This window comes from Abramis brama (genome assembly GCF_963993115.1).
Source record: "Abramis brama genome assembly, chromosome: 13".
NCBI classification, from domain to species: Eukaryota; Metazoa; Chordata; class Actinopteri; order Cypriniformes; family Leuciscidae; genus Abramis; species Abramis brama.
The window spans coordinates 5,481,550-5,494,460 of record NC_139975.1 but is presented as its reverse complement, the minus strand read 5'-3'; the positions used below and the strand labels follow the sequence as shown (position 1 = coordinate 5,494,460).

At 36.3% G+C, this 12,911-nt stretch overlaps 1 protein-coding gene across 1 annotated transcript in view; it reads left to right on the top strand.

The window, feature by feature from the left end:
- spock1 (SPARC (osteonectin), cwcv and kazal like domains proteoglycan 1) overlaps window positions 1-12,911 on the top strand; it is a 242,627-nt gene that overhangs the window by 225,031 nt on the left and 4,685 nt on the right. Inside the window, exons 7-8 of the mRNA XM_084133115.1 lie at window positions 11,701-11,817; window positions 12,562-12,783. Coding sequence (XP_083989241.1) covers window positions 11,701-11,817; window positions 12,562-12,783 — 339 coding nt within the window. The remainder of the gene's footprint in view (window positions 1-11,700; window positions 11,818-12,561; window positions 12,784-12,911) is intronic.

Below are 12,911 nucleotides of genomic sequence, written 5' to 3'. Positions count from 1 at the left end.
GAGCTCCAGGCACAGAAACGCAAACATGCCAGAATGATGGACCTCCATCAGGAATTAAATCTCTGCAGCGGTATGTCAGAGCCTTCCGATAAGAGCAAATTAACTCTGCCATCTGTCTGCAGGAGAACCTTGCACAAAGTTTGGGGAACTGAAGACCGTGTCTGCTGGAGGGACTTTCAAAATGTAGTATGAAACTCAGTATAGTAATTAATATTAAAGTAATGTTATCTGATTACCAGAATACACACAAGAGAAAAGTGAGGATGTCAGCAAAACAGTGTCACCAGTAAAACAATACTCTTGTAACAGTTGTAAGTGTCCATGCAGTAATTTTTTATATTTGACATTATACCTTAAAAAACTGGACTTTTTTAGGTTTCTATGTATATTCGGTGTCAGTTTTTTCAAGTTTAAAAAAAGAAAAAGAAATATATACTTTATTCAGCAAGGATGCATTAAAGGTGCAGTGTGTGATTTTAAGCGTCATCTAGTGGTGAGGTTGCGAATTGCAACCAACAAAAGTTACGGTGACCGACAGGAAAAGATGTCGTCGTCTGAGACAGCAGAGAGTAGCCAGTTAAGCAATGAGGTTTCTTTACAAAGATAAATTAAGAAATGATGTTTACTTAATTATTCAGTAAAACGATATGTTTTTGCGAATATGATTGTTACTTGATCATCATTGTGTCAGTGTTTTATTCGCTGACTTTAGCTAGCTTCTTTGCATGAAGAACAACATAGTGACGAAACATGCTCTGCAGTAGTTTGTCCGTTTAGGGCCACTGTAGAAACATGTCGGCGCAAAATGGCTATTTCAATGTAAGGGGACCCGTGGTGTGTGTAGATAGAAATGCCTCATTCTAAGGTAATAAAAACACAACGTTTCATTATGTAAGGTCTTTACACACCACTGAAAACATAGTTATGTATATTATATTGCATTTCTGTCTACAGATCCTCCTAAATATTACACAATGCACCTTTAAATTGATCAAAAGAGAGTAAAGAGATTTATAATGTAATCAAATATTTATTTTTCAAATAAATGCTGTACTTTTCAACTTTCTATTTATAAAAGAATCCTGAAAAAAGTAGATTACAGTTGCCACAAAAATATGAAGCAGCACAACTGTTTTCAACATTGAAAATAATCAGAAATGTTTCTTGAGCAGTAAATCAGCATATTAGTATGATTTCTGAAAATTCAGCTTTGCATCACAGTAATAAATTAGATTTTAAAATATATTACAATAAAACATTTATTTTACATTGTAATAATATTTCACAATATTACTATTTTACTGTATTTTTGATCAAATGATTGCAGCCTTGGTGAGCATAAGAGACTTCTTTCAAAACATAAAAAAATCTTATGGACCCCAAACTTTTTATTTATTTACTTACTTATTTATTTATTTATTCTGATTGCGTAATGATGTTTCAAGTATTCACGCCTGATCAGACATTTGAAAATATACAACAGATGACTAATAAATGTTCTAAATTATAAATTCCTTATATTATTTTTGGTTATATTGTAGTTTATCTATTCCATTTGTTTTTTGTTTTTTTGTTTTTTTTTGGTTTTTTTGGTAAAATGTAAAGTGTAAGAGTGAGGGCCAAACTGTGTTTAGAGATCAAATTTAGCCTCTTTAGACTAATTTAACAGTTTAAAATATTTTTGTTCATTTTAGTTCATGTAGTATTTTGCCACAACCTAAAAACTGCAAAAATAAGTTTTATGGGTTTGTGCAGCTTCTTACAACATCTCCTCTGGAAGTGAGTGAGAAAGAGAGAATTTGACTGTAGGATATCCGAATCTTGGGTGAAACTACTGAGAACGTTTTACAGAGACATTTAACATCCTTCTGCATTCCACACCTTTTCCATTAAGAGACAATATTTGCACCCTTTAATCGATTTTCCAGTGCATTTTTTACATCACTTAATATTACCCTTTTGTTTGCTGATGTTACATCCACCAGCTGGAGTGTCCTTGATTTCCACTAGAGGGCACTCCTCCCGTCTCCTTTCCCATCATGAACTACACTACCCATGACCTATTGCCTGGACTCATTATTGTTTGATTACTTCCACCTGTGTGTCATTACCCTTGTTAACCCTTTAGGCGCCAGAGGTTTTTTCCTAAACCGTTCGATTTTGACATCTTAATTTCAAAAGGCTATATCTTAAAAGTGATAAAAGATAGAGACTTTCTGTAAATTAGAGAAATATTAAGGATGACCCAAAGTTTATGTAGGGATTACAATGCCCCATCTAATTTGCATATTATGACGTCATATGGTGGCGGCCATCATGGATTATATAATTTTCATGAAAAGTCACGTTTAAATGATAAATTTCACTTCTTTCCCCCCAAAATGCCCCTCACCTTCTGTATGCTATATTGCACAATACTGAATGCTCAGGTAAATAGTAAGTAGTAAACAAACTGTGTAAATCATTACTAACAAATGGTAGAAACAAACCGAATGCATGTAGCGGTTGGCCTTTTGCTGTAGAGATTTTCCATTTACTACATATAGGCACTCTCATTCCATGTATGGGGCACATATATATTATTCATATGACACACAAAGCCGGCATTCCCATCAGCTTGCGATAGACTATGCATAATAGCCCCTCTGCCCCGTGTCACACCGCCCCGTGTCACACACGAACAGCGCGGGCGCGGCCAGATCTGCCTCGCACGCGCCGAGTGTGCACAGCTCGGACTACTGTCATTGTCATTGCGACTCCCCACCCTGCCTCCACGTTACCCCCTAACTGTCCTATGAATACTTCGACCTCGTCTAACATACCCAGTGGCATTAGACAAAGCCTCCACCACAATACTGTCGCCGCGATTGCGGAGAGGCACACGGTCAGAAGACAAAGCTGGCTAGCGCGGTAAAAATCGGTAAAAATCTCCCGCCTTGTTCCCCACAACACTAACACACCTGCTAACTTTGCGATGAACACTCCGACCCCGGGAAACATTGTTCCCACCACTGACATTGGGCAAAGGTTTCACTGTTTGTGCTTGGTGTAGGGCTACTACACTTTCAGAATCACCGTCATCATCAGAGTCCGCGAATAGAAGACCCAACACTTCATCAGCTTTATTGATGCCATTAAATAATAATAATAATAATAATAATAATCTCATGCAAATACTCGCTGACGTTGACAACATTGCTCTGATAAAATGGCTCACTCGCACACTAGCCCCGCTTTTGTTCGCACTGATTCAATGCGCTCTAGCTCGAAGATTTTGTATAGAAGCATGACTTTTTTTTTAGTCTGGGATGAAGTATGACATGTCTGCAATCTAGTGGAGGGGGGGGTCGAACGAAATTTGACACCCTATTTGACAAAATCGGCCGTTTTATTCAGTGCCGCATCTTGTCGAGTAAACTCGACTGTGGCGCCTAGAGGGTTAACTCGGTCTATTTAAGCCCTGTTTATTAAGTCATTCTCTGCGAAGTCTTGTATGTGTCACTGCATTTCAGCACTCTCTCGTCACCTGTGTTTTGACCTTTCCTTGTGTTTCTACCCTGTTGCTTGTTTTGGAGAAAATTGCATTCTTGCTCATATTCTCAACATTAAAAAGAACTCACACAGGGTATATTTTAGTATCGAAGAGAGTTTGAGTCTAAAATCGATCTCTATGCACAGTCTGTGTGCTAAATCCCCACTTTTACAAAGGTGCATTGTTGAGAACGGCAGTAATGTAGCGTGATTTGCTAAGAATAATAATAATTCATTACATTTATATAGCGCTTTTCTCTACACTCAAATTATTTTACATTGAAGGGGGGAATCTCCTCAACCACCATCAATGTGCAGCACCACCTGGATGATGATGACGGCAGCCATATTGCGCTAGAACACCCAACACACACCAGCTTATTGGTGGAGAGGAGAGAGTGATGAAGCCAATTAGTACGTATATATATATATATCTTTTGTGGATACAGTCCGTTTTGACCGCAAAAGATGATGTAATTTGATTAGATGTCATGTATTTGACCTTTTACGGCATTTTGCCTGTTAGAAATACATGCTCTTTTTTAATGTCATTTTAAGGTAGAGTAGAATTAAATGGATGGCAAAACTCAGTATTTTGTTCGCAGACCCACCTCTGTCACCTCACGTACTACTAGAGGGACGCTTACAGGCTCTTTCTCTTACTCTGTGTGTGTGTGTGTGCACGCTTATAACGCCATATGGGGACATGATTACATTCAGATGAGTAGCAGCAGGAATTTAACCCCGGATGCCCTTTGACCTTTAAGGTCATCTACCTGTGTTGCGTAACCTGTGTTTTGCACCTGTTACCTCAACAACAGTACAGTGACAAAAAGATGCATCCATGGAAACCGTTGCCTCTGCCATCTGTCAAATTCTTTTCTGCAATACAAGCTTTTGTTCGAGTCGTCTGCTGGGTGAGTTTGACCATCAGCTGAACATGAGTACAGAGACTGTGGAAGTTAAACAGTGACCAGAGACTTTAAAAAAGGACAAAAACACACCAAAATGTAATTTAAGCTACATAGACATATTGAAAAGAATGAATACAAAATAAAAAAAACTTTAAAATTAAAACAGAAAATGATTAAATAAATCTATTATACATAACAAAGTCCTCCATAAATCTATCTTTATAATAACAAAAATGATAATAGTACATCAATGATATATAATAACATAATTTTTCTCTCAAATATCAGTTTTGTTCAGTTCAAAACATACAACTTGTTCTGTTGAGATGCAACAACTTATGTCACCTACTGACGTCAAACCTGTCGGTATGTATTAACTAAACATGCAAATACAAATGAGATTTTAAGTCTGTTCTTCACACAAAACTGTCAGGAGCACCTCAGTTAAATTGCACAGCTGTTATTATACGTTGCTTATTTGATCATCCCTCGTCACTGTATGTTTTCATTGCATGGTACAGATCAGTGTGTTGCATAAAGAAAGTCAAACAGGTTTGGAACGACATGCGGGTGAACACATTTCTTTTTAGTTTTGGATGGACTATTCATCTAATGCAATTTAGTTTTAAGGTTGCTTTGTCTCCATTTTGTATTGATTTTCTCAGAGCATGAAAGATAGAAATGATGTTGAATAAAGGCACAGAACATGTGAACTCTTCAGGGTTGAGTCGTCAAGATCTCTAATTATAAGTTTTAAAGCATCTCATCCTCTCTCTCTCTGGGTTTATGCAAATGTTTAGTCTGTGATCTGTTGGCCTGTTTTTTTCTAATTAAACAAGACTAAATCATGTTCATTTAGCCTCTTTAGAGAGCAGAAGTCTCAGTATGCTTTTAAAACTTTTTTAAAGGCACAATATGTAGGATTTTTGCATTAAAATATACAAAAACCAATAGCACAGTGTTATATTTTGTTCACTTGTGTACTTACATTATCCCAAATGTTTAAATCCAGAGTCTCTTCTCATTGTGTCGCCTGTCAGTGGCATCATGTCCGCGTAATCCTCGGTTTCTGCTTTTTCTGTCGTAGAAATCATGTCTACACAGCGAGTCTCGTGAAGAAATGCGGAAGTAGTAGTAGTAGCGTCTTGCACACTACTCTGTTGTTGTTTCTCACAGTCGTCATGGACCACAATTATTCGTTATCGCTTTCATCAGGGTCTGTCGCCAAAGATAACTCCATGAAACATAAACATACAAATGAACCAAGCCGAGTTTTGAACGAGAGGAGAAATAAAACTAGGATCAATATCGATATGACATTTCCTAAAACTGGTGAACAAGTCTGGTGTACAAGTCTATGGCAGTGTAAGTAAATACAGTAGGGTATGTGTAATACATAAATAGTAAGTCATCCTTTTTTGCAAATGTACTTTTAGTATGATTGTTTTGTACAGCTAAAACTGCACTGCATTTTACCTCACCGTTATACAGACTAGCATCTCGTTCCAAACATGTTAGGATTCATTTTTCTTGCTTGAAAAACAAATGGAGATGTATGCAGTTGAGCTCTAAAACAACAGAAAGCTCCATAAAAGTATCATAAAATTGTGTGTTATACTCCAAGAGACTATTGTGGGAAGTCATTATAAGTGAAAATCACATAAGCAAACTAAGATTTCCAGCAAATACACTGCACAAATTATTCTTTGCGATTTTGCAAATAAAACAAAGATTTCTGTAGTGCATTTTACAAGAAAATAATATTTAAGACTTTTTTTTTTTTTTTTGCATGATGAAATTAATGCGTTGCCGTTTCTTTGAAATTATTTGTGAAATTAGTTATTATTATTATTACTGAGTGAAAATTGTTTCTTAGCTTTTTTAAGTAAATCCTACTCCAGTATTTTTCAGTTTAGTCAGTTTAATTTGGGTCTGTTCCTCACAAAGTCATATTAACTACTGTTGTGACACTTTTATGATTCTCTTTTTATGTTTTTTTGGCTTAGCAGCTTTGGTCACCATGCACTTTCATTGTATGGTGTGTGAACAGTGACATTTTTTCATTAATGTGTGATCTATTCCTTTGATTAAATGTGATGATCTATCTCGTGCGCTCTATATGTGGCATCAGTACATCTGATGTCATTACTGCTGAGACAGCGGCAGAAGCGTTTCTGTGTGTAATCTCGTCCCCCTGCTGTTAATCATTCTGAGAGACGATTTTCTGTAGGGAATTACTAATATCTACGTCTGTCTGAATTAAATGCGTTCATCATCTCGTCCGGAGCAGAGTGTGTGTGAAAGGCGACTGCTGCTGTTAGCGTTTATCTTTAAAGGCGAGCGCTGGAGACGGAGGAACGACTGTCCCGCATGAGAGTCAGCAGTTATCGTTCACACCGTATGTACAGATGTCCTCACGAACAATCGGAGCCTGACGGCTGAGTCCTTTAATTACAGCAACGAAAACCCACCTGTCAATCAAACAGAGGACTAGAAACACCTCCAGGACCCTGGAAAGACTGACATCTGACATCAAAAATCTAATTTTTTAATAATGGAACAGTTATTAAACCTTTAGACAAATTCAAAGTCAGAAAAAAAAGTTTGCATTTGTCTTTGTTGAGTATCATATTTGAAACATCAGGCTTGCATGGCTCATATAGTCTGATAAAGTGAGAATGTGGTGGAATTTTTTTTTTTCTTCAAGGCCAAAACAGCAAAAATATGCAATTCGTTGCAGCTGTTGATATTTAAATGAGCAAAATAAGATGAAATTCTGATAGCTTGTAATGTAAATCAGTGAGATCTTTATCACAGTATAACAGACTACTTACATTTTATGCATATAAATATCAGTCGTCACTCTATAACTGCCAGTTATTAAGGTGATATTTAAATGCTTAGTTTTATGATTAAAGCTCTTAAAACGTATAATGCAATGCAATATAATGATGATTGAGAGATGAACAAATAATCCTTCCTTAAAAAAACCTGATGCATCATATTCAATACTCACATTTTAACATGAATTTTTTTAGCAAATTCACTGAATACATAAAATGTTACACCATGCATACAAATTATGTATGGATAATAAAGTAAACCAAAGTTGCTTCAGTCCAGTAAGTGTTCATCTTGAAATATTACTAACAATATGTGTTATTTTTACATTTACTTTATAAAAATCAGTAAAGATTTCACAGCAAAAAGACATGTGAACCACGACCTGAAGGAGGACGTTTTTACTATTAAACTTAAAGTCCTTTCCTAAAGGTATAAACCATCACTAAACCAGTACAACAGGATTATCAATAAAGTTTTGATCATTTAGACGCCTTAGAAATGTAGGCTTTATTGTTAAGCTGCTTGATTAACTGAGTTTTTGCACTGTGCTATAGATATGGAAATCAGTGTAACTTTAAATGTCAAGCACAGTCTGATTTCTCCCTCATTAGTCCCTATAAAGAACTTGATAATGCAGTGATTTCTCTCCTCTCAGATCTGGGTATTTATCTGAAGAACAAGGACAGCCAGTGAGGGAGGGAGTGTGTGTGTGTGTGTGTGTGTGTGTGTGTGTGTGTGTGTGTGTGTGTGTGTGTGTGTGTGTGTGTGTGTGTGTGTGTGTGTGTGTGTGTGTGTGTGTGTGTGTGTGTGTGTGTGTGTGTGTGTGTGTGTGTGTGTGTGTGTGTGCGCGCGCGCGCGTGTGTGTGTGTGTGTTTTGGTTTATATTACATTGTGGGAACCAAATATCCCCACAAGGATGGTAAAACCTGAGATCACCTCCATTGTGGGGACCAGCCAGCGGTCCCCATGAGGGAAATGGGTTAATAAACATACTAAATTATATTTTTTTGAAAATGTAAAAATGCAGAAAGTTTTCTGTGATGGGTAGGTTTAGGGGTAGGGTTAGTGTAAGGAGATAGAATATACAGTTTGTACAGTATAAAAACCATTAAGTCTATGGAGAGTCCTCACAAAGATGTGTGTGTGTGTGTGTGTGTGTGTGTGTGTGTGTGTGTGTGTGTGTGTGTGTGTGTGTGTGTGTGTGTGTGTGTGTGTGTGTGTGTGTGTGTTATCAGTTTCTATCAGTCAGGCGGCTTATTCTGAAAAGCCATTTCCCTCCTGACACTCGCCAATTTTGAGTTTGCAGGTTTGCGCTGATGTTAGTGAAAATAGAAGTGACATGTTTCTGTCACAAAACTATAACAATACAATTCAGCTGAATTATTGCACTTTAACCAACACACACACTTCAGTTTGACTCCTGCTGACTTCCACTTTCATACTGAAGTTGAACATGCACTTGTTCTGTGTAAGTAGCCGATATGGTAATATTTGAAGATGATTTCACTGAGGTCCTTTTCGTAATGGCACATTTATATGTGTGTGTGTGCGTGTGCGTGTGTGTGTGTGTGTGTGTGTGTGTGTGTGTGTGTGTGTTTATGATGCTTTACTGTGTCATCAAACCCTTTACTGGACTTCCCTCTCCTTCATTTCCAAACTGCTTTTCCTACATAGGGTCATGGGAATTTTATTTAATTTTATTTAAAACCACTTGTCCCATGTAGGGTCGTGGTGATTTTATTATTTATTTATTATTTATTATTTATTTTACAAACTGCTTGTCCTATGTAGGGTCATGGGAATTCTGGATATTTTACATTATATTATATTATGTTATATTCTATTCTATTCTATTATATTATATTATATTATATTATATTATATTATATTATATTATATTATATTATATTATATTATATTATTCATTCATTCATTCATTATATATTATATGTCTCATGTAGGTTCGTGGAGATGCTGGAGCATTTATTATTTTGTTATTTTATTTATAACATGGAGTCGTGTGGATGCTGGAGCCTTTATTTTTATTTTATTTTATTACATTTTTATACACTTTATATTTAGAGTTTTATATTTTAAACATATATAAAACTTAGCAAACACATTATATACTTCAGTTTGCACATTGTTTGAAGATCTATGGAAGAGTGGTGAAATATACTACAGCAAATTATTCAGAGAAAAAATCTACATATTTAATGATTATCCGAAATAGCTGTGAGTTGCGGCCTACATTTCTGCCACACTTTTTGATTTTCTTCTCAGAGGTTTCTTAGATTTACTGCAGCGGCTGTGTCACCAGTTCCAAAGAGTCTGTCAACTGGCTTTATTAATGTTTTTCCCAGTCCACCGTATTTACTGGACACATAGAGAGAGACACATGCTGAAGGTAATCTCCATAATCCTCCCTACTGGCAGTGTGTGTTTCTGTTTCTGCTGCTTTATGAATAGTGTAAACCAGAGTTATGATTGCAATACAGAACACAAACACACACACACACAAACACAGATGTGATGTATCATAGCACAGATATATCTGCCTTCCTCCAGTAGAATAGAGGAATTACACTGCTGTGTTATCTGCTTCTTGCTAGAGAAGTGTGATTCACACAACTACCAAAATAATCCAACACTTTCAGATAGAGACACATGCAGGATTATATAGAGGATATTGTGTGTGTGTGTGTGTGTGTGTGTGTGTGTGTGTGTGTGTGAAAGAGAGAGAGAGAGTGTGTGTTATAGTGCTGTAAGATTGAATATAGACCAAAAACAAGACTTTGCAACAAAAACTAAATCGCTTGCATTGCTGTCAATAGAGCTGTCTCTTCAGCTCAAGATGAAAGGTGCCCTGTTGAATAAATGCAATTACATGGATTTATTTTTGTGCATTTTTATATGTTTAAAAAGAAAACCTCCTTGCATCTTGTGATGTTTCTGGCTTACTAACCATCTTTTATTTCTAACCATATATATATATACAGTTAAAAGGGGTTTGCGGTTCTGAAATATCCCACACAAAGTCATATTTTGTACCAATGCAGTTGAAAATAAAAGTGAGAAGTCTAGCCTGGTGCTTGCCGCTGATTGGTCTGTGAAGTAGGGCCTTTAAAAATGTTTAATGGTTTCCAATACAAATATCTAAACATCTTTAAATAAAGATATATTTACTTGAGAGGCAAAATAACTTAAGATTTTAGGTCTTGTTTACTGAAAAAACCTGACCCCACTGCTATTTTTTAGTCTTAAGCATAAACTTATAAACTTTTGGTATATTTTTCAGAAAGCAAGACATATATTTTTCAGAAATCTTAAGTTATTTTGCTTCTCAAGTAAATGTCTCTTGATTTAAGAATGTTTTGATATGTTTAATGGAAAATAAGGCTAAACAAGAAATATATATATATATATATATATATATATATAAACTTTTTTTTTTTGCAGTGTAGTTCTACCACGATAAACCATTTAAATGGCAATTATTTCACAGCCGTACGAGGGAGTCACATGACTATATTACAGTGTGGCAAATAATATTGAGGAAGCAACATCATTTTATTCATGTCGTTCATTTAGAGCCGTTCTCTGAAACAAGCCTCCATTATGGCAAAAACTCACATTCTCATCACGATAAAAGTGTAAAATTACAGCCCTACGGCAGGTTCAAATCCCCGTTGTAAATTGTCGATTCAGATTAGAATTATTTTAACATGCCCCCGATATTTGTCAAAACCACTAGATTGTTCAGCCTGGAAGTTTCTCCTGCAGTCTTTGGAGAAAAATCACTGAGATTTCTGTTTCAGACGGCAATAAAATCATATTCTAGCGGATGTAATTGCTGAAATTACCTTAAACCCTCACACTAATAAATAACTACCATTTGAATAAAGCTCTTGATTTTATTCTGGCGAGGTTTCTCTTCTGTTTCAATCACACATACAGTACACTTCTTAAAAAAGAACAATCATAAATGAGATCTCTTTCATATCTCAACTATTTCTCCGAGATAGTGATGAGATTTCAATATGAACTCAAACATTTCTCATCGGCAGATCAGAGCTGTTCCATTTTATGACTGTATGTCACAGCTAGCGAGTCTATCGTTTCTATCGAAACGTCTTTATGCTCATATGAAACAGGCCAGTGAACTCCATTAAGTCTTCTGAGTCATAAAAGAGAAGCATCTGAGCAATAAAAAAAGTTCTCTCTCCGTTTAGTCGCTCTGTACAGGGACTATAAATGTTTCTTTGTAAATACGTTTATAAATAAAGCGAAAGGAAATGAATATTGTTTAAAGAGCTGAATGTAATCAGCGTTCCTCAGTTCAGTGTCAGATAAATATATCATCAGAACACAGACGTGCTCATTTAAACCGTGTGCTTGTGTGTTTGTTTAGGCTGCAGCGACGCTGATTTGAGAAGTTTAGCATCCAGACTCAAAGACTGGTTCGGGGTTTTGCACACGGATGCCAACAGAGACCTGAAGACGACCACGAGCGACACCGCACAAGGACGTAAGTGAGCCTCTGTGTGTTTGAATATGGTAAAACATTTATTCAATTGAAGCTCAGAGTCACAACTAGAGCTTTATAACCGATTATTTGCATGTTTATGTACACGATATCCGATATGCAGAAGTTTTTGCGATAGTTATTGTTTTACTTCTGTTTTGATACAATGATAACAACAGCACTGAACTGAACAAGCTGTTTTATTTATGACTCGTTTGTCCTCCTTGTATACAAAGCAAAACAACATCAATAAATAGAGTCTGAAAGAGTGCAGAAAAAATAAAGTGCACTGTCACTGAAGTGTCTTTTTTAAATGAAAGCTTTGATCATGTAAGTAAACGGGTAAATAAAGCACGGGAAAATAATTCTAACAAATAAAAATAAAATAAAAAAACATTCTAAACTGCCTGAATAAAAAAAACAAAAAAAAAACATTTAGTACTCTTTCATCTTTGGATTTTTTAACAACAGCAGCGACACTTATATTAAAGCTGCTCTAAGCGATGTTGGGTGACGTCACTTCTTGTTGACGTTCGAAGTATTGTCAAAAAAAACGGAGGCTAGCTCGACCCTCCCTCCCCCTCCCCCTCCCCCTCCCCCTCCCCCTCCTCCTCCTTTTTTTTTTAGAACTGACTGAATTAAAATTATTATTTATTATAATTATAATTCATTTTAATTGTTTATTGGATTTAACTAATATGTCTGTCCACCACCAGTATGAACCTGACCGTCTCTCTCTCCTGTAAGGTTTCGACACAAGCATTTTACCCATCTGTAAAGATTCTCTGGGGTGGATGTTCAACAAGCTGGACATGAACTACGACCTCCTCCTCGACCAATCAGAGCTCAGCGCCATTTACCTCGACAAATACGAGCTGTGCATGCGGCCGCTGTTCAACTCCTGCGACTCCTTTAAAGACGGAAAGCTGTCCAACAACGAGTGGTGTTACTGTTTCCAGAAACCCGACGGTGAGTCTGCAAAAAAAAAAATATATGAGCCTATTGGGGTTAGTAGATGATCTATACTGAACCCAGAATATTTTCATTTACACTCATTTACACTTTCATTCCATAATTTCCATCACAGAAACTGTTTT